The sequence below is a fragment of the Watersipora subatra genome, chromosome 11, assembly GCF_963576615.1.
Source record: "Watersipora subatra chromosome 11, tzWatSuba1.1, whole genome shotgun sequence".
NCBI classification, from domain to species: Eukaryota; Metazoa; Bryozoa; class Gymnolaemata; order Cheilostomatida; family Watersiporidae; genus Watersipora; species Watersipora subatra.
In genome coordinates, this window is record NC_088718.1 from 13206457 (window position 1) to 13229605 (window position 23149).

The 23149-nt window shown below is 36.0% G+C and overlaps 2 protein-coding genes across 2 annotated transcripts; one reads left to right on the plus strand and one right to left on the minus strand.

Moving 5' to 3' along the window:
- The first annotated feature begins 14 nt into the window (after nt 1–14).
- LOC137408524 (internalin A-like) lies at nt 15–22956 on the plus strand. Its single transcript, XM_068095080.1, has 12 exons — nt 15–60; nt 629–784; nt 1566–1705; nt 1861–1981; nt 4816–4929; nt 5483–5652; nt 6545–6721; nt 16561–16689; nt 18070–18209; nt 19509–19743; nt 20974–21049; nt 22514–22956. Exons 1-12 carry the CDS (start codon nt 16–18, stop codon nt 22559–22561), a joined length of 1551 nt encoding a protein of 516 aa, XP_067951181.1. The 5' UTR covers nt 15; the 3' UTR covers nt 22562–22956.
- LOC137408525 (group 3 secretory phospholipase A2-like) lies at nt 6802–13249 on the minus strand. Its single transcript, XM_068095081.1, has 6 exons — nt 13033–13249; nt 12264–12353; nt 12032–12107; nt 10007–10111; nt 7900–8125; nt 6802–7095 (listed from the first exon to the last, which is right to left on the minus strand). Exons 1-6 carry the CDS (start codon nt 13219–13221, stop codon nt 6849–6851), a joined length of 933 nt encoding a protein of 310 aa, XP_067951182.1. The 5' UTR covers nt 13222–13249; the 3' UTR covers nt 6802–6848.
- Nucleotides 22957–23149: the final 193 nt, after the last annotated feature.

Sequence of the window (23149 nt, forward strand, 5' to 3'; positions counted from 1 at the left end):
GTTTATATATTGTGTATGGTGAATTTTAAAATTACAGACCGCCTTGCTATATCGCAGTCGGTAATTTACTTTGTTGTTCTCGCTGTTTTACACAAATATATGTACATGTTTTATATGGTGTTGAAATCTAGAATTACTAAAAATTACTTCGAAAATACAAGCCAGCGCTTTTGTGACATCGCTATACGTTAACACAACGCTCGAATCGCCGAGCGGAATGTGACAAATTTGAAAGTTTTTATAGGTTGAATAAACACAGTTCAAGAAATCTTTGCACTAATAACTTTTTGTATGGTATCAAACAATCATGCATTTTCAACACGTCGTTTAGTATTTAGCTCAAGCTTGCGTTTAGCCCAAACAAGCATTGCGCTCACAAGCACATTAGTAGTCCTGTTGTTTTAGTTGACCCGTTTGCTGAACCTTTGTGCATTGTCAGTTGCATTGCTGTGGATTTTTTACTAGCTGCGTCGGTGATTATTGGTTTTATTACGCCACCTCGCTGCGCCGATTTCTAACTGTCATTCTTCTCTAGTGACTGTTATGTTTTCACATCTCATACTTTTTAAGCCTTAAGCTTTATCATAATACCCTTAACAAGCCATGTAGCATAGTTGTGTTATTCTAGATCACCATGCCCAAGTCACTCGACCTTTCTAAGCACAAGATAACTCACATGAACTATGAACTGACTGCCGCTACTCGAGGGGTTGAAAGTCTCAATCTTGACCACAATTCTATCAGCAAGCTAGAGAACATTGCACATCTTACTAGTTTACAGCAGGTTTGTTTGCTTTTTGTAGGTAAGTTTTTATTGGTGAAACAACTGAGATGGCTTCTAATGATGTTGTAACTACAAATTGTTTAAACCTCATTTTTGGGACCAGGGTGTTATTCCGTTTATTCTACTGTACTTTTCAATTATGAAATTCAATTTGATTATGAAAATTCTAAATTTGTGTTACAGCTTGTGCATATAATTTGCCTTGTGTTTGACACATTTGATTTCTAGAAGTATAAAACTATAGATTAGAGGTTTATTCATTTTAAAATTTGCTAAAGACTATGGCTCAAAGACAGCTGGTTTTAGGAATTTCACTCACAAAATAATAGTGAAACAGAAAGCCGATGAGAGCAGAAATTGTCACAAGTGCTTTTAACCCAAAACTCATGTAGCACTTACATTTTAAGCCTGCTGTGAAGAGTTTATGATTGGTGACACGGTGACACGTGCCCATGACATGTGACAATTAGTGACACGTGCCCGTGACGTGTGACAATTAGTGACATGTACCCGTGTTCACAGAAGATCCATTTACTGTTTTGTTTTAGTTACACTCATTTATCAATTTTCAATTGATTCTCCTGCCTTTTGGTTGCGAGCGAGCCACATCAATGTGTTGTTGTTGAGCTCATAATATTGATACATAACTTTGTTTGCTAAAATTTGTTTTTAGCAAACAAAGTTGTTTAAAAAAAAATGTAAGACTCAAGATCATAGCGTAACCAATTTGTGACATATTGGCGGTTGTTCTTAAATTTATAAAGACTTCCTTCTGCTGCAGCTGTCGGTAGGCCACAACTGTCTTATAAAAATATCAGGCTTAGACATCCTCACCAACCTGACAGTCCTCAATCTTCCTGAGAACAGCATCTGCTCTATAGAAGGCATCGGGCATCTAACTCAACTCAACTGGTTGAATCTGTAAGTGTGGCTTTTGAACACATGTCTGCAGTTGACACATGCCACCTATGTTGTGAATGCCACATGTTGTGAATTGTCACTTTTATATTGCTAATCTAAAATCTTATTTTATCTTGTAACAGCTTGTGGTTAGCAGGTGAAAATATCTGATTTAGCTCAGGAAATAACATAAGGGACATTACTGGACTGCAAAACAACATTGCTCTGACGCACCTTGACCTCTCAGATAACACAATAACCTCTCTCTCCGATATTTCTCAACTTTTCTATCTGAAGGTTAGTTTTCTACTGCATAGTAAAATAGGTGTGTTCCATAAGGCACCCTTTATCACAACACTGTGTTCCAATCTATAAACACCTTAAATGTTGACTTGCAACAAAATTCACATTACAGTTATTTGGTATCAAAAGGTTCACCATGTCTTACTCTGTTGTGTTGTAGGTGCCAAATATGTGGAAATGTGATTACAAGCTCTTAAAAGCTCAAAAACGAAAAGCCGCCGTAGATTGGAATCTCTTTATTTCTCTGACGTAACCATGAAATTTGGTTATTGCCTTGTCACGCGTTGTTCTCACGTGAATTGAAAAGCCAGTAAAAAGCTCAATCTAAAACTTATCGTATCACTAGTTTATGACAAATACTTCGGGTTTTACCGAAGACCCCGTATCAAATATAAATGCTCGCTACTTTACATTTTTGTTTCGGTTTAGTCTAATCGGCAAATCGTAATCTGATCATGTGACCCAATACTTCGCAAATATTTTCTGCAGCACTTTTCGATTATCACAAGTGACCAACAGGCTTGTCATGATTATCAGACAATGATATGTACTCCTTCAAGCTAGGGCTAGAAAATTAAACGAATTTTTACGGTAAGTTATAAAATATCACTGCTAAAAGTGACAGCATTACAATGACGATAAAACAGACGCGTAAGAACAATAGACCTGGTTTTATTGAATGCGTGAAGTATATTTGTGAAAATATTTCGACGAATAAGGTTGCATGAAAGTGTAAACAGAAACAATCTCCCACAACTACGTCACATTTGAGCCGTTTTGGAAAGATAATCCAAACTACGGCGGTTTCGTGTGGCTGCGATTTCCTGTTCGTTTTTGACCTTTTAAGAGCTTTTAATCACATTTCCACATATTTTGCACCTACAACACAACAGAGTTAAGAAATGGTGAATCTTTTGATACCAAATAACTGTAATGTGAATTTTGTTGCAAGTCAACCTTTAATTATTAGCATCCTTGCAGCTATCTTAACACGGCTTACGATGGAGCAATGCTCATAACTCCACTTCTATTGCACATGAAAAGCTAGTTTTGGCTGCAAATTGTAGCAAACATATCAAAGAGTGAAATGAACTTTTATTTAACAATGTCAAACAGATATAAAATAAAAATTTGTTTTCAAATTTAGAATTAAATAAATGTTGAAAACTCAAGCAAATTGCAAAGACGAACACAGACTATAATATCATCGCAGGTCAATTGCAAGCAATAAAGATATTTCTAGGTTTTTCGATGAACATTTCTTAAGAGATCTTTGACAAGTAAGAGACATGTTAAGAGATTTATTGCATCCATAAGGTTTAACATCACCATATTCAACATTTAAAATTACGCATCAGTTTCTATTTGTCAGTTTGGACTAATACTTTGAAAACTGATATGCAGTTGCAGTAAAATGATTGATCCCAGCTATACAAAATCAAAATTTGAAATTTTGTTGGTTGTTATACATTGTGAAATCAGTCTAAAATCAGTTCTGGCAATTTTAACATCAACCTTGATAAGCTGCTCTCAAATATCACAAAGAAAAAAACAGCGCTTCTGTTTCATTTGTACTTTTGGTTTTGAATAATAAAAACTTATTTTAAACATGTTGCTAAAAAATCATCCGCAGAGCTCATTGTATTACAAAACATTTCCTATAACTATGAAATTATGCAGAATTAATACTAAAAATACAGCACTGACAGCCACTGCGGTTTACCTGTCACTCAGCAAAAGAGGACAAATATGGTTTAGCTAAGGCAGAATGAAAGGCCTGTTACTGTTAGGCGCAGCTACTGTCAGCCTGTAGATTGAGTCATCATAAAGCTCACAGTCACGTACAGATGCTGACAAAGTTAATCTTTTTCCTAGTTTTTAATTATAACTGACTACTCATAGGTTGTGTGTGTTACTTTTTAAAGACTTCAAAGCCCAGTGTAGTATGTAGCAGCTGGAACCCTGATCCTAGACTGCGTTATTAACATTCCATCAACTGTGAAAGTACTTAGGATAGCACAACTCCTTTTGAACTGAATATAATATTGAAGCTCAAAGCTTGTTGAACTCATAAGAAAAAGAAATCAAATAGAGTTAATATTTCTTTCTTTTAAAGATGTTTTAGAGTTAGCTGAAGAAACATAATGATAGCAGTACACAGAGTCTGATAGAGTGTGTGGATTTGTCATAAATAAAAATACAAACAGTTTTAGTGTAAAGCTTTTGTTGCTGAGGAGACGAAGCTTTCTAGCTTTGTCTATTTTTAATCCTTCATTAGTAAGAATTTCAATCAGTGTGTTATCAGACACTAATCTTCTGGCAGCAGCCATTTTTCATTTTATGGTCGGCTTGAAGTGCCCTCAGTATTTCAGCCCTATCTCCAGAGTTAATCATCCAATCAACTGGAATCTTTGTAATTACACTGAATGCCTATGTATTACGCGCAGAGCAACCAAAATGTCGCAATCCTAAATAAACTGAAAGGGTAGAAAAACAAAGAGAAACTACGCAGCTGAGTTAATTCGGCCATAGGATCAGGTGGGAAGACAACTCTCAGAATTAGTCCAGCTTCTAAGTGTTTATTTGTTTACTGTACCATCTATTGCAGTCATAATTGACTTTTGTTCAGTTTTGGTACTCGTAACTAGGAAAAAGTTTTTGATGGCAAAATATAAAAAATCTGGTACTCCAAACGTAAACTACATAAAAGTTCTAAACTAGTTTAAAATAGAAGTTTAATATTCACAACGAGATGGTATTTGATTCTGGCGAGAATAGTGACTGCGTGTTTCCATTTACCTTGCTACCTGGTAATTGGGCTTCTTTAGGCTCTGCTGCTGCATGGCAACATCATTAGACAGCTAAATGATGCCGGCAGATTCCTACCAGCCAGTCTCACTATCCTCTCATTGGCTGAGAATGAAATTACAGAATTGACACAGGTGAGACATTGGAGGAGTACTTATATTAGAGAGCTAAGGCTATGCTTTCGGTCTAGTTGGTTTATACAGATATCATCTGTTAACCTTGAATTAGAGCTATGATTTCAACTCTTTGAAAACACAAGCAAAAACACCGCATAAATATAGACAATGTCATAACATACGTATGTGAGAGAACAATACGAAAACATTACACTATATTTGAAATTTTGTGCAGAATATAATACAATAATATATAATTTATTTGTTCATGATTACCTTTATGTAAATTTTATTCATATTCTTCTTTCCAGCTTTTTGTTTTTTCTATTTTGTTAAATATAATATATCTTGTTGTAGCTGGTTCACTCTAATATAACCCACATTATTTAGATTCAGCCTTTCAAGGTCATGCAAAGGTGGTAAATATTTTTTCTTAAGAAGCTATTATAACAAACGGCCAATTAAATGACGGTGTTAAGTTTGCTCAACCAATCGATAACAAACTCTAAACTTAGATTTTATAAAGTTTACTATATGGTTGTCATAGTGCAAGCTGTGTGATCTGTTCCAGGTGAAGAACCTGCGTGGTCTGAGGAAGCTTGCTCAGCTGTCGCTGATGAACAACCCATGTATATCGTACCAGCATCTTAGTCACCATAGTCCTGGTTACAGAGCCTACACTGTTAGCTGGATTACTTCCTTGGAGGTCTTGGATGGACAGCACGTTGCAGCTGTTTGCAGGTAGAGTTTGTGATATTCTTAGATGATGTACAGGAGGGCTTTATTTTGTTGTCAGACTATAATTATATACTGAACAAGTTTGTGATAGTGGCAGACCATACACAGGTAGAGATTGTGTTGTTCTCAGGCTATCTGTTGTTAGAGTTAACAGGATTATCAACATCTAATTGATAGAGTTATTATTGGTCTCAGACTAAACGCATGTAGAGTTGATAGTAGTCCTAGATTATTACGTAGAGAGTTTGTATGGGTCTCAGGTTATATGCAGGCAGTTTTGGTCATATATCTAAACTATAAGCAAGTTATGTTATATATATCTTGGACTATATGCAATTAGGAATGGTTACAAAAGTTAACGTAGCAGAAAACAACAAGCAACATTGTTAGCATCATAGACCTATTAATTATACAGTATAGTTAATAGGTTAGTTAATAGGTCTATGGTTAGCATTCACAAATAATAAGATTTTCCAATTTCACTGGTGAGAATATTATTTATGTAAAGTTAGGAGTTATCTTCTTACGCTCACACATTTACATGTTGCTTGTGCATACATCATCTTTTAGTTTTCCACGTTGTTTATCTAGATCTTGTAGTTTCATACAAAACTTGAGAATAGTGTCTACTAGTTTGGAGCTAAAATGATGAACTTACACAAAATCTTAGTAGATTTTATCAGAAAGTATCAGTTTTTTTCTATAATTTGCAACTGTTTTTGATGTCTGAGATGATCTGGAAGCCAGGATGTTTTAAGATGAAATTAACAAAACTTGATTGCGATTAAAACACTCAGAAAAAAATACATTCCAGATGCTTTAGTGAGATGCGGTTCATGTTTTAGACTTGTTTGAATTCGTCTGTTTAAATATTTGCGTCACACGACTCTTGCAGACAGAATGCCAGCCAATTACTAACAGGTGGAGTTTTGCACTCGCTACCTGAGCAGTCCAAACTTGTAAATTATTTATCGCAAGTTAACTTCACCTCGTCGCAATTAGCTGGTGCACAGAGCTCTAGAAGTCGGCCTGTTACTGCCGGGGGAGGGGATAGACGACTTCCCGTCACAACGTGAGTTTGTATTTATCAATGGATTCATATAATATTACATGCATAGAGAAAATGTCAGTATGTATGTAGTGCTAGCTAGGATTCATTCTTTTTACAAATATCTGGAGAGGAAAGTATTTTTCAAAGTTTATAATTCCTGTTTTGAAATCTCTTCTTCTGAACTGGCTGTGTCATCGGACTTTAGGCTCTCCGTGTCACCTTTTCCCGATTTGTCACTCGCTGTTGGCACATCCACTGACCCCTGTTTGTCATCTGACAGTGAAATATTAGCAAGTGTCACTGTGGTGAAGGGGCTACTTCCATTCCTTAATCCATCTCTGTATTCCTTTAAAGTTTTTACTTCCGCAAAGTGTGCCCACTCGTATATCTCACACCTGCGAATAGGAAACGGTAAAATTTATCCATAACCACGTCTAACGTATCACACTTCATATCATTGTAGTTACATGTTATACAATGTGCCGTGTTGATTATTCTATCATGTTGCTATTAATTTAGGTTTAGTTGCGACGTGCGTGCAAAGCAATGCTTGAGTATACTTCAGAAGGTCAGAATGACAGTCTTGTGCAGATGCGAGCTCAAGTTTAACTTTTAAAATGAATTCAATTGAGATAATAGTGTTTTTTTAATATTCAAAAGGAAAGTGGACATGACCTTTAGCATATTCAGAGCCGTGTCTATCCGTCTAATATCATCCTAAAAGTGCTAGGAAAAAATATTTTCTGGTATAGGAATTGAACCCAAATATTCCGATTACCAGTGAAGTGCACTACCATCTGCACCACCAAACCACCTTTCTACATCTAAGAATAAATGTCTGCATTGTTATTTCACATGATGATCTCTCATGGTGCATGGGACTGCCAGCGAACTAGTAAAAATAAAAAGAAGTCATACGCAATAGTGTGATGTATTGTAAAAACCAACGTTTTTTTTGTGGTGCAATGGTTTCTCGGGAGCTGTCTGCTCACAAAAAAAGATTAACCAAGAGCGATAAATTTTTATAAAATTTTATAAATTTCTAAAAATCAGACATTTCAACTGTGTATTTATGGTGCACTGCTAGTGTGAGATCAAACACCAGTTTAGTAATTGATAACAAGTATTATATAATCTACTTTGGTAATGGCGTGCAAGCATTCATATAAACCCTTGATTATTGTACGTATGTGACTAACTTATGATAGAAGTTGTCCCATTTGGCACAAAGCTCCTTTCTTCTCTCTATTGTAAGACATACACTGTGGTAACTGTTTTCCTCTTCTCCGAACATCACTTGCAGCACCTCTTCTGTTAGGCTTGACATTGTTATGTTACGGAGACATGACTCCAGCTCCAACGTACAATTGCACGCTATAAGTTTGTGGGGACGGTAGTTGTACATCATGTAGTTGTAGTGGTACCCTGTAGCATAGACCAATGAGCTATTGCAGTCTATGTGTGGTATACTCTCATTGGTATCAGGTTACCTAGAGGATGAGGAAGGTTTGTTGAAATTTACTTGTAGGCATATGAACAAGGAATCACAATGTTCTTTTCGACAACGAAATGGTGTAATATTCTAAAGCCGATTAAGGTGAAATTGACAACAGGCTGGCTGTATTCATGCGGCATACATACCAAACCATTTAGAAATTTGGAAACCAATAAGAAAGATTTTTTTATATCTTGAATATCATAAACAGAAAGGCTATCTTTACTTTCAATAACTAGGCAGCATCTGTAGCTTCTGCCCTACTGTTGACTTCCTCAGTTCACACTTTGCTCTCAGGAAAAGGTGTCTCTTTGGGCATCCTTTTTCTGGGTTCTTTCACTCAGTCCAGCAACAGAGAAACTAGTTGTCAATCTTGTGTATTTATAATTAGAGAAATATTAGGCAAAAAGGTTTACAACTTTAAAATAAGACATAGAATCACTTGTTAGCCAATCGTGTGGTATAATTTTGCATCAGAAGTGCATATATTCTTAGCTAAGGTTGTTATTTAATAACAGACTGAAAGTTGTCAGCACTTTGTCCTCTTGCTTGATATAAAAGGGGAGACAATATATGTAGAGTCAAGTCTATACTTACCGTTGCTTACATGTGGGAACCTTTTAAGATGCAATGTAACGTCTCGGCGAGTGTTAAGGTGCGCGCACACTAGAGCGAATGTGATACGAAAGTGAAGCGATGCGACAAAGCGGCAGCCGCAGTGGCAAGATTATGACGTTTTCAGAGCGTTCAAACATGTTTGATTTTGGGTGCGACCTCTTGCACGCTATTGGCTGTTCCAAGGTCGTAGACCGCGAAAACTGCAAGCGTGGTCGTACCAAACACTAGTGTATTAATAATAATAAATTTATTAATTAATAATAGTAGTGTGATCAGATATGGAAGAGCTACTCATTGCACTAGTAAGAGAGAGGCCATGCCTCTATAATCAAAAACACCAAAATTATAAAAGAGGAACAACTCTTTTGAGTTTTGTAGATTTTTTGCAAAAAATTGCTAAAATAAGGTCTGCAAAGTGTAAATATTTTGGCGCGTCACACTTCTTCATTTTAATGATAGGATTACAATCATCCCTTTTCCATTTTCATTATGTACTGTTCATCGTAAAGAATTGAGTTATCAAAGGCTGATGGTGTGTTAGGAACACACTACAGTGGTGCGCAAAATACACTCGACCCCCTTTGATCAACAATTTTCTCAAACTTATAATTTGTTGTTCCTGTCTTTGTTAAGAGTAAACAAACATAAATTATATACTACTAGATTCAGTCTTGTCAAGATCTAGAATATTCCATCAAATAGTGTGTAAGATGCAGCCAAATCAGATTAGATGCAGTCCTTGAACCAATGTAATAAATATTGTTAGATTACGTATCACTAAGTTTCAGCAGGTTTCATGAGATGATTTCTTATTTCTAAAATTTATACATATAAATTCTTTGTTTCTAAAGTCTATTCTTGTAGGCATTGCTAAATACGAAATAAGCAAATAAAAATGTATGCAATGCGATCATATTTGTACAGATTGCTAACCTCGACCATTAAAAACAAAATGCTCAGAATTTAGCCTACATAATCATTCAAAAACATAATTTTACAGCTATTTGGTTTACATACATAAAACCAGCACAAAATGAGGATTAATTTAATATATAATTTATGGCTATCGACTAAATTCATAATGGGTAACAATGTTGTAAATGAAAACTTAATTATCCTGACCTTCTGGTTTGATTAGCCTGTGATTCATAAAAGAAGCTGTATGGTTGGTTTGCGAGTTGTACAGTGTTTACCTTTAATCTGAACCTCACAGTTGTGCCATTTCTTACAACATCTGTCCTCTCTTTTAAGTGCTTTCTTTCCTGACTTGCCTTCCCTCAGACCACACCACTTACTGCCTGCAATGTATACAGATGTGTACCCAAAAAAGTTCTGAGTTACGAGATGTCTATGGGTAAACTCTTTAATATGGGTAAACTCGAAATACGAGTTTACCCATATTAAAGAGTGGCAGCACTTGGAATTACTACATAACCTATTATATATATATTATATTACATAACCTCTGGCATCTATATATATAATTCTCAGTGTTTGCCTTTTTGTTGAATCCTTTGTCCGGTTATAGCAATTAAAATCTAACAATAAAAAATCTGCATCACACTGGATTTGATCTCAGGACCTCCAAATTTAAGGCGCGGCAAACTTAACCATTAAGTTACACGGAATGCAATGGATGTAGTGGACAAATAGTCATTATATTGGTTACAATACTGGCACTTAAAGCACTTGCTTGGGGTTATTAACTAGCACTGTTCACTGTTACGCATGATTGTTAAGCTGGCCCAAAACGTTTTAGTAAAGATCTAGCTTTCCCTGTAAGTTACTCAAATTCATTTCTATTATCCGCACAAAGCCAGGCATTCAGCTAGTATACTCATAAAGTTACCTTCAAATCAAGCTTAGTACAAGGTTTCAGACCCACACGGCTAAGTCATTATACAGCAACTTATTTTGGAAAACCTTCAAAAAGGTCATTTTTTCTGATACTTTTATCAAAAACAGCTGAAAAACTCCAAATTATCTTATTTGTTCAGCCAATAGTAAAATATGTTTATAAGTTATTTACAATATATATGCGTAACTTTGCTAAAAACTCACCCTGGATGTAAGCAAAACTTGCACTGTTTTTATCAACATAACTAGCATTAAGCCTGATGACGCTCAGGATTTCTTTCATATATAATCAGATAGTCTGCAGCTGGGTGTTTAAGAGGCTGGTTCACAAGAAGAGGCTGGTTCACAAGAACCAGATGGAGTTTCTAAACCAAATATTTAGCAACTTAGCGAAAGGCCTGGAGCACATGCGTATGAAGTTTGGATGACATCAGCCAGAAAATGTGAAAACACATGGTGGTCACACAGACTAACAGACAGACAATGGCAAATGGAAATTTGTTAATATAAATGTTTCAATGAGAATGGAGTAACTCACCAGGTAAATTACCAATCCATCAATGAATCCGTGAACAACTACGGAAGACTTAACATTTTTACATGATTTTCCTTATCGAATTTTGCCAGCACATTATTAAAGTCAGTTTTACGCAGCAGCCTATGGTCCTGCGCTGTGGCTGCTCATCACTTTAGACGTAAGGCAGTTATCAATAAAGCGTGGTTCCTAGTTGCACTTATACTGCTAGTTGCAGCTGTATCGGTCACCTGAGAACTTATCATTGACCTCACATTCCTTTAAGTTGGTTACCATTGTAACCTTTAAGGTAGCCATTGTAACCATGTTACAATGGTAACCATGTAACATGGTTGGTAGCGCGCCTGGCTGCTAAGCAGAATGTTTGAGTTCAAATCCCATGTGACGCAATCTTTCTTCCCAACATGCAACTGTGACTTTGGGCAGCCACAGCTCTTATTATAGTAAAAAACTTTCTGCGAAAAAATATGTTGATATAGGTGTTGCTATTTAGGCAATGACAGACATGCATTGCATTGACAGACATGTAACAAGGTTACAATGGTAACAAGGTTACAATGGTAACATGGTTACCATTGTAACCATGTTACATGGTTACAATGGTAACCATGTAACATGGTTACCATGGTGCCATGTTACCATTGTTACCATGGTGTAACATGGTTACAATGGTAACCATGTAACATGGTTACCATTGTTACCATGTTACATGGTTACAATGGTTACCATGTTACCACAACCAGGTTATCAAAACCTCTTCAGTGAAAAATGTATATTGCACTTTCTCATATTGATAGTAGAGGCTAATGTTGGCAGACTAACTTACCATCCACTCCTTCTCTCAGAGTTTTAATATTCTCTATCTCCTCCTGCAGGGCTGTCACATTTGCTGCCTCTTCTACCTGTGTATAGAACTTGGACAATTTAGAAATACTTTTTCCTGGCAAACCAGTAGTTTGTTTACATGACATAAAAGTTGGAGACCGTTAATGTTATTCTTGAGCATATCGATATGTAGCTATATAAATGTATTAACCGGAGTAGCTACGATGGCTTACATTTTTCATGTAACTTTTGCAGGCTCTCTTTATTTTCTTCAGGTCAACTTCAATCGCATCCTTTCTCACCGCCTTCTTGTCTGTCATTGCCTAAATAGCAACACCTATATCAACATATTTTTTCGCAGAAAGTTTTTTACTATAATAAGAGCTGTGGCCGCCCAAAGTCACAGTTGCATGTTGGGAAGAAAGATTGCATCACATGGGATTTGAACTCAGACATTCTGCTTAGCAGCCAGGCGCGCTACCAACTGCACCACTCAATGACCTTGCTGCATAGTAGAATAATTGTACCTATAGTTATTACACATGACAATCTCTTACGGCTCATGAGACTGTCAGGGTACTAATTTTTTTATAAACTGAAGCTAACTATAGTTTTTCAACTAATTGAATTTATTATATATTTTTGTTAGTGGGTTTTTGTATTTTCAATACCTTTTAGCCTAATTGATACTAATGGAAAGCTTCTCTTTACAAGCAAGTAATGCTGACTTCAGAATATACAAACGATAATAGCTCATGAATGATTTTCAAAACTTATAATAAAACGCTTAAACCAGATAGAAGTTTGTTTATAATGAGATTTCAAATACGGATGAAAGTTTGTAACGGACATACTGGTACGATCATAGTACGAATTTATGCCAAAGTAAAACATACTTTTATGAAGATATGAGAGAAAATTGAAACAAATTTGTCCGTTTTGTAATCGTCTCAGGAAATCGTAGAAACTTAGCTACTGTCAAGATTTCTTAAACATACTCACAGAGTAGTACATGAATGGTATGGCATCTTCGTGTCTCGTTTCCTTCTCACTCCAGCACTGTACTAACTCTTCTCTACTGTTGTATTCAAGAGTTATGATCTCTTTTCCATCTGTAATACTTCTTACTAGCTTGCCATCCGATTCTTTTACATCCCAACGAAGTCCTGTCTGCATCTCACTTCTCACCATGGCTAATAGTACTAGTAGTAGGAGAGCGTCACGGTCACGTCTGCGAGGTGTCATGGCTGTACTGTCACTTTACTTCTAACTTTTAACACCTTTCAGCAAGTGCTCTAGCTGTAGGTCTAGTCGACTCGTATAGGTCTGTTGAAAGAAAACACAGGGCTAAAATGGCTTGACATTCATCTTGTCCTATAAAACTTAAAATTTATAATGCTGTAAGAATAGTTGAGCTTAAATTGATGCAACTCTTTTGGAAGAAACTCCGCAATAAATGATGGAATAATGTTTAGCATATTTTATGGAGAGAGCAACTCTCTTTTAGTTGGTGGGGTAGTGTGTTTAACTGCAATACTTGTTTCTGTTTAGTGGCCTTATCGTAACTATTGGATTACTTGTGGTGGCCAGATGTTGGCTCTCACCATGGACCAAAGATAACTGTGGTAACAATACTCACAATACTTTGAGGCCAGTATTGGGAATGCTCTCAGTTGAATTGCTTAGAAACAACAATATAACCCATCCTTGCCTTCCAAGGTTACATGAGAACTTTACAAATTTTATGGAGTAGTAACTCTATCATCTTAATCTAAACGTATATATAAATCTCAATGTTTGTCATTCGTCTGTTCAGCTGTAGCTGATTAGTATCTTGCAATGACAAATCTGTATCGCAGAAGATTTGATCTCAAAACCTCCTGTTGACCAGGCAATAACCTACTAATTAAGCTATGCGAGATGCAATGGATTCAGTAAGCGGTATGAGTTGTTATTTGGGTTAAAATACTCATAGCACTCTGCGTTACATAACGTCATTAAAGCTTGCTCTCATGGCTGTTATTAGTAAGTTGAGCAATACGGATACTAGCTTACTCAAATTAGCCATTGGCTATGTGCCAGGCTAATAGCAAGTTGCAGGCAACTACATTACCTGCCGCTGTTTATAAGCTGTTTTTTAATACCTGTGCAACGCTGGGAATTTGGCTAGTCTTTATTATAATAGGGGCCCAATTCGTTTGTCTGTTTGAAACCATACAAAGAACGTTATGAAAAAAAATTGCTTCATATAGCTTCATATATTGCTTCATTGCTTCACCACTCAATCACCTTGATGCACCACTTAATATTTTTGCACATATATATCACACATGATGTTCTCCTACGCTGTATGGAACTGTCAGCATACTAGTTTACATTATAACCAAGCTTAGATGCGTCTCTCGGACTGCCATTGATGCACGGTGTGTTCAAATGCTGCCTATTAAATACTTCATATATTTATGACAAAAAGTTTGTTTCCAACTTTAAATGCAGCGCAAAGTCAGAGACTTTTCTCTTGCTGTTTTTGTAATATTTATACAATTTTTACTATAATTTTTCTATAATAAAAGCTTTGTCTGTCTCTCTGTCCGAGTTGGAAAAAGTCAGGAAAATATATTCCATCGCACGGTATTCGAACCCACAACCTTTGCCACTCAGCACGCTACCACCTGTACCAATCATTCACCTACCAGGATTGTAGAATTACTGTGCACATACTTATTCTCTGTGCTTTATTGACACACCTGATGATCAGCACACTAGACTGCCAGGGTACTAGTTCTTATAATAATAGAACAGGAAGTTAAACAATTTCAACTTTCTAGACTGGAACTATTGCATCAGTAACATAATATAGCTAGTAATTATAGACCGACAGCGTTGTAAAATAGGCTTAACCATTTTAGTAATGCATTCTTGAAACATTTGATGTGATAATAATCTATCTATAACTATTTTTGTCACCTACACAAATATAACGCCAGTAATCCCGTCTATTATTGGCCTGTGTTATAAGATGTTACAGGAGAAGATTACTCCAAAATGAAATGAAGTATTTAACCCCACTATCAGTTTTTAAAAGTACGCATAAATTTTGTTGCTGTAAATCTTTAATCCTCTAATTTAAGATTTCCTTTTAATCTTAAATTGTAAAAACTCAGCCAAAGCTTGGGGACGGACACTGGTGTGACAAACCTCTGAGCGAATCACAGCTCCAACCAATACCTTCAAACTTAAAACCATCTCAAAAATTGATAGTTGAAATACTTTCTTTCAAGTCAACATATTATACATTTAGAATAATATAAGCAAAAAATTGATTTTCTATTTTTAGTAACTAGGCAGCAATTGTACTATCTGCAACACTGTTGACTCACTCAGTTGGTACTATCTGCAAAACTGTTGACTCACTCAATTTGCACTATCTGCAATACTGTTGACTCATTCAGTTGGTACTCTCTGCAACACTGTTGACTCACTCAGTTGGTACTATCTGCAAAACTGTTGACTCACTCAGTTTGCACTATCTGCAATACTGTTGACTCATTCAGTCGGTACTCTCTGCAACACTGTTGACTCATTCAGTTGGTACTATCTGCAACACTGTTGACTCATTCAGTTGGTACTATCTGCAAAACTGTTGACTCACTCAGTTTGTACTATCTGCACCACTGTTGACTCACTCAGTTTGTACTATCTGCACCACTGTTGACTCACTCAGTTTGTACTATTTGCACCACTGTTGACTCACTCAGTTTGTACTATTTGCAACACTGTTGGGTCTCAGTTTGCACTCAGAGAAACATACGCTTGTTAGAGTGTGTCTTTGAAGATATGTAACAGGGCACCCATTCCTTACGTGCCGCAGAAAGTTTTTTCAGCCGGTCAAGCATGATTTTTTAGCTGTAGTCTGGTTTGTAAAAATCTATATGGTGTTGATTTAACTTTTAGGAATTTTAAATGTGTTCAAAATTTACCAAACATGATTTACCTGAGTAGAAACTTTGTAATGGGAACTCATAAACAATCGAAACAGACATTTCTGTTGAGATGCAGAGACTGTTTTCATCAAATTTTTTCAATACTTTGCGTATGTTTGCATGTTGTCTGATATGTTGTTAGAACATGTTTGCATGTTGTCTGATATGTTGTTGATACATGTTTGCATGTTGTCTGATATGTTGTTGATACATGTTTACATGTTGTCTGATATGTTGTTGGTACGTATTTGTGTGTTGTCAGGTATGTTGTTGGTACATGTGTGCATGTCGGATATGTTGTTGATACATGTTTACATGTTGTCTGATATGTTGTTGGTACGTATTTGTGTGTTGTCTGATATGTTGTTGGTACGTATTTGTGTGTTGTCAGGTATGTTGTTGGTACATGTTTTTATGTTGTCTAAAGGTTTTTAGTGTATTTTCTAAAAATTTCAGCTACTACTGTTGACATGCTTGACTTGATCTCTTATAAAAGGGAGCATCGTAGACGTACCTTTCTCTAAGAATGTCTAGTTTGATTATACAGGCAGACAGTAGTGGATCAAGGCGCTAGCTCCCCCTTAGTGTCTAGGAGAGACATGAAAGGCCTTATCAGGCAGGTGATTGGGCAGGAGAGAAGCCCTGGGCCGAGCGTAACTGCTGCCCCTCTTCAAAGGTACAATTTATGTATTCAACTCCAGTCCAATTTTAATTAATGATCAAGATATGACTTTTCTCATATACATTATAAATCTTCAGTAAGTTTAACATATATATGGCTCTACATTCCAAATCATTTCCATCACATGACTTTAAAGTTTTTTAAAACAACGCAGTTTGGTGAAGACTAAAAAAGACTAGAACATCAACAAATCCTACTTTGTCACTGTGTGTGCTTCTGTTAGCCTAAACAGTTTTATTTCGTTCTTCATAGAAAAAACGACTAAAAATGAGAATCATCACGGTAAATATATAGTATTTATAGTATTAAATTTATATTATAGCGAACTTATAGTGCATCTACAGAGTATATTAACCAATTGTAGTTTGCCATTGTGATGGCGTGTGTGCGGATATGTGTGTGTTCCTGTACCTGGGTTAGTCTGTGTAAACACCATGCGTTTTCACATTTTTGACCCATTTTATCCAAACTTCACTCGCATATGTTGCGGGCCTTCAGCCAGGTCACTAAAATATTTGGTTTAAAAACTCTGTCTGGTCCATGAGAAGCAGCCACTCAGACATCCACCTGCGGACTATCTGATTGAGAATGATATAAATCCTGGGCATCACCAGCCTTCCGCTACATAAAATGTAAAATATATAAGAAACATCAAGCATATTAGAGAAGTTAATTTATACATTATTTGGTTCAAGTTAGAGTAAGTTGAGCCGCATATCTTTACCTGTCACCTCTGAACCTATTTTACCTGCAGCCTCTGGACCTAAGCATCTGCATGTCTGTAAAGTGAATTAACAATAAACATGGCTATTAAGTGATATCTTTTTATCAGTTAAATTCTTAACATAACTTTATGTAAGGCTTTAATGTCTTTACCTGTCACCTGAACCTATTTTACCTGCAGCCTCTGAACCTAAGCATCTGCATGTCTGTAAAGTGAATTAACAATAAACATGGCTATTAAGTAATATCTTTTTATCAGTTAAATTCTTAACATAACTTTATGTAAGGCTTTAATGTCAAGTCTAATTAAATTATCTGTAATATTTTCTAAGGCGTTATTTTTGATGTTTATATTTTCAAATCAAATAAATAACATTGTATTCTTGTAATCCTACATGCTTCAACTTATGACAGTTTTAATACAAGAAGCAGATGACAGAACTAGTTTACTCTGTATATAGAGATTGATTTTCCATTTGTAACAAAATACTGTATAGATAATTCTATGAGGAGCAACTTTCTATGAATCTCTGAGCTATTTAATAACACTATGGCTGTGTATCTTTAAGACGGACTCACTGCTGACCACTGTAGTTTGTCAGTCGTGTTGCATTGTTGTTACAATAGTAAGTTAGAACTGTTAACTTGTAGCACTGCCCTGCCCAAAATGTCAAGGTCACGAAGCGGTTCGAGAAGTCCAGCGCGAGACCGCAGTTCAGCAAATAGAAAACTACTGTTGAAGTCTTCTGAGGAACCTTTTTCTGAGCTTTCACAGCATACTGCAAAAATTGGTAGGAACTCAGTCTATAAAAATCATTTTTACGCAAAGTTTTTGTTACAGTGCTACTTAAAGTGTCTGATAGCGTTCTTTTGAATCAGTTTTCTCGGTAATTCACTTCCTCGCTTAAGAACTGCGCTGTTCTACATTGATATTTTTGTATGGTTAATCTGTCCATACTGTCTTTTCATGGGTCAGGGGCTCAGGAATTGATGTTTGCAGGCTCTCTTCCTCGTGTCTTCAATCTATTTTATAAAACTTTAGAAAATGGATATCAAAAGTTATCGAAACCACCAAAAGTTGTTGTTTTGACTGGTCAAGTTTTTAAATTTTTCAAAAGATTTAGGCAAATACAGTCAAACAATGACATACAAAGCCTAACAATGACACACAAAATCAAACAATGACATACAGAGTTAAACAATGACATACAAAGTCAAAAAATGACATACCAAGTTAAAAAATGACGTAGAAAGTTAAACAATGGCATACAGAGTTAAACGATGACATACAAAGTCGAACAATGACATACCAAGTCCAACAATGACATACCAAGTCAAACAATGACATACCAAGTCAAACAATGATATACCAAGTCAAACAATGATATACCAAGTTCAAAATTGATGTAGAAAGTTAAACAATGACATACATAGGTAAAAAATGACATACATAGGTAAACAATGACTTACAAAGTTAAACTATGACATATAAAGTTAAACAATGACATACAAAGTCAAACAGTGACATACAAAGTCAAACAGGGACATGCAAAGTTAAACAATGACACATAAAGTCAAACAATGACACACAAAGCTAAACAATGACATACAAAGTTAAACTATGACATTTTAAAATTAAACAATGACATTCAAAGTAAAACGATGACATGCAAAGTCGAACAATGACATACCAAGTCAAACAATGACATACCAAGTCAAACGATGACATACAAAGTTAAACAGCAAGTTGTTGAATGACCATGTAATATCTGCCGCATGACCAGATGATATCTGTCACATAACCACATGCTACCCATCACCGGACTGAATGACAGCTATCATATGACTGCATGATAGCTGTTTTTGTTACATGAAAGTGTTGCTAAAATGTAGCATTTAGTTGAACTGACACAAAAATGACGATCCAACTTTAATTTTTAATGTTTTTTTTTAATAATGCATTTATTTTGTTAGCTGTCAGTAAACATGTAAGTTTGTTTTGGCCTGTATTTTGCTATAGAAGTATTTAGACGTCAAGTTTACTCAGCCAACTTCTATTACCTGTTTACTCTCATTCACTCTATGTTTAGAGTTTTTCCACCCAGTAAAGCCCTCTACACCTGCACCACAACCACCCACAGAGGTCAGAAACAAAGCGACCTCAGGTTATGATAAATCACATCATAGTGCAGCGGTTCACATACAGAAGGTCTGGAGGGGCTACGCAACACGTAACCTAAACTCTAGTGTACAGAATATGAAACAGGAGCTACGTGCTCGGAGACTAGAGGAGACACTGACCTTCCTGGTCAGCGAAATGAATAGGTATATTTTTGTGTGTATTCGAGGATCCGCAGATATTTCACTGATACGCGAAATATATTTAGGTTGCTGCTGCTGTGTAATATAAATGTTTCGCTGTTCTTTGGAATTAGGATTCAGCCATTTGATAGTTAACCTTTTGAACTCGCTGTCCTTTGACCGAGCTGTGTCTAAACTGCATTGCGATTTATTTCTGAAAAAAGCAAATCGAACAACATGAAGTCTTCACGAGGCGGCATTTACTTACGGTTGTAGCAGCTCAAAGAGGCTCATGAAGAGCTGTATATATAGAGAGTGGACAACTACCGTTGTAGCGATCAAGGAACTCAGTGATAGCTAAACAAACCTATGGCGGCAGATGATATCTTGTTTGCTCAGCCAATCCCATTTGTCTATTAGATTAATCTGTGGGAAGTACTACTTACCTCGATGGGAGTTTGAGTAGGAGTGCATAAAGTTGGTGAAGTACAGTTCTTACTGTTATTATATGTAACTGTTTCTCTAAAACTACCTTCTTATTCTCATTCATAAGAGCAGACAACACTCTGCTAATCTGACGTAAGCTTTCTCAGTTTGTCAACAGAAGGATTTACTAAAACAACGGTTTCCAACCAGGGAGGAATTACCCTGTAGGGGGTAATTTTGAATATAGAAGGGGAAACAGAGAGGTGTCTGATTTGATAAATTTTCAATTTATGTCCTGCAGTGTCGTGTGAGTTTGGGTTTCATCATTTAACATTGTGGTTTTATCTATAACACTAGTTGTTAATAATGAGCTACTAGTCAGAACCCAGATATGTGAACACATCTATCCTGATTCTGATTGGATAGTGAGTTAAGCTAGTCATGAACCAATTCACCGCCATGCTGAAGGTTATGTATTGTGGTGTGTTGTATGCATGCTGTATATAAATTTATATTATGTTGTTATATGTTTAGATATGTACAATAAAATGGGATTATAACTTGTATCGGTTGTTCTTAGTCATGTGAGTTAAAAATGTGTGGGGAATCAAATTTATGAAAAGGCAAAAAAGGGGAAATGAATGAAAAAGGTTGGGACATATGGAAAAACCCCTGTACTAAAAGAAACAAAAGCAAGTTATATACCAAGGAAGAAAAGTGCAAAGAAGCGGATGCTTAAACAATGCACAAATATTATTAATCATGACATAGTGACTTACTCGCTAACCCACAATGACTGCCAGTTCTTAAAGCTTATTCTTGTTATAGGCAGCAAGCTATTAACCTTGAGGGGCAGCATATCCGGTCACACCTCCTGGCTGGTATCGAGCATCTTGCTAGAAAGGTATGTCTATTAAATCTAGCCTGAGTTCCAGTAGTTTTACTTTACTAAAACTGCTTGAAAGTACTTTAAAGGTAGACAGACTTTATCAACACAGCACACATGCTATTAACCAAAACGAGTTGAATGTATACTTCAAAATTTGTACCTAGCAGTGATCTCAGTTTTCTGTATCTCGTCAATCATGACTATACATTCTAGTGGCTTAATTTTTTCCAGCTTTTCATGCGGTATGTTGTTGGATCATAGCCTGTGCTCATGTGATTAATCGAAGAGCTGCAAACCAAATTATTGAAAAAGGTTGTTTGCACAGAGTCCATGCTAAATGATGCCGTCAATTAAATCACATGAACCTTTAGGGAGTAGATAAAAGATCAGCCCCATTGGGTCGGCTTTGAACTTGCCAAGTAAAGTAAGGGTATGGATAATGTGCACATTTGCGTTTTCGTGAGATATCCCTTCAACTGTACAATTGCTTTTCTTTATTTATAGCTCTCTGCAAGTTATAATATTACAAAAACCACAGTCAGAATTTATGTTAACGAATGAAAAAATACAAACAAATAATATATTGCGTTACCTTATAAGTTACTTCACAGATGGTTTACACAAAAACATAATGCTTTTACATGATAGGCAGTTAGTACATGTCTCCCTCACTTAGCAGTTACTTCCTGAAAACCTGGTCGTTGAGCAATTCCATGATTAAACGAACCCCCCTCTGAGCCTCCGTTGCTAAGTGCACAGGCTATTCACACTCTATTCTACTTCCTCAGCTTCTCTCTTTCTCTGCTTTTTATTGGTTTTTAATAATAAGTTTAAACTTTTAACAGATACATCAAATTTTAATGTTTTCGTTTTTATCTAGCCTTAGCATGTTCACGAGCATGTGAACAAAACTTGGGCTACCGCAGAGTACATTGCGGAAGAGGCTGTATTTTTACTTGTTCTTTATTTATTTTCTTGGTATTTCTCTTTTCATTTAACATTAGTATACATCATAGGTCTTTTTATAATGTCTACTGCGGCAGATGTTAACCTATCACCTGGTACTTTGTATGCATGAAAACAATGTCATGTCTAGTGTACATCTGTTTAAATCTCTACATTCATTGTCACTTGAATAGTTTTAAAAATATTTTTTCTTTATATTTTCATTTAGCTTCCTCATGCTTTGACAATTTTCACGATTTTTAACATGGTGTCATAACTCCCAGTTATTGTTAAACGAGAACAACCTGTATTGGTAAGAAGGATCAAACACTGTGTTGTCATTAGTTACAGGTAGCATCGAAACAGCTTTCATAGGTTGTGAAATGTCTTCATACCATAAATCTCTGCTTGGAGTTTTAGCTGTTGTAATCTGTAGTATTCAAACCACACCGGCAGCCTGCAGTTTCTTAAAAATTAGTGTTGATTGTTTAGCATAAGTTTGTTGCCATCCACGGTAGACTGTTGTTGTTTCAGTTGGAGGAGCTACCAGCGGACCAGAATACAGATGTTAGCACTGTATGATGCCTGTTTCGGACGCCTCATCCTTGAAATGATCTCATTGTCACATTGACACAACCTTCGCTTGGCATTTTGGGGTTTCAAATTTTGTAACAGCAAAATACTGCTTCACTTTTTATATTTATTAAATTATTTATTATGTTTTTACTGCAAACAAACAAATACGGCAGATGAACAAAATTCTGTAGCCTCCCATACACTAATTTCAGCATCTTTACCTTTTTCTTACCTAAAAACAGTATACGAGGTGATGGTGTGTCTGATAGTATGTAACAATTACACACTTACTGTAGATGTGTAAGTTGCAAGAGTTGCAGTGGAGTTGTCCCTACTTGTGTTACTGCGTGATATTGTATAAATTTTTGCTCAATGTTGATGTGCAATACAGTTATTTTACTGTTTTGTAAAATTCTCATTGTTTTCCTATTACCAGCAGCAAAATCAAGAAGCAGTAAGTCTTATACAAGTACCTGCTTTTCATACCGCTGGGTAAAGCACCTTTGGCTTCATTTTTCTTAAAAATGTGCATTTGCTAAGGGGATGTTTTTGTCATTACTTAATGCATTTTTACAAAACAGGCTGAAAAGTCGC

Excerpts from the sequence above, each read along its gene's own strand:
- LOC137408525 (XM_068095081.1), bottom strand. The coding sequence starts at position 13,221 with ATGGTGAGAAGTGAGATGCAGACAGGACTTCGTTGGGATGTAAAAGAA. Across the intron at positions 10,112-12,031 it reads TCTGAGAGAAGGAGTGGATG|GCAGTAAGTGGTGTGGTCTG; the intron begins GTAAGTTAGTCT and ends TATACATTGCAG. Across the intron at positions 7,096-7,899 it reads TGGGACAACTTCTATCATAA|GTGTGAGATATACGAGTGGG; the intron begins GTTAGTCACATA and ends TCCTATTCGCAG.
- LOC137408524 (XM_068095080.1), top strand. The coding sequence starts at position 16 with ATGGTGAATTTTAAAATTACAGACCGCCTTGCTATATCGCAGTCG. Across the intron at positions 61-628 it reads GCCTTGCTATATCGCAGTCG|ATCACCATGCCCAAGTCACT; the intron begins GTAATTTACTTT and ends GTGTTATTCTAG. Across the intron at positions 16,690-18,069 it reads ACTGCTGCCCCTCTTCAAAG|CACTGCCCTGCCCAAAATGT; the intron begins GTACAATTTATG and ends GTTAACTTGTAG.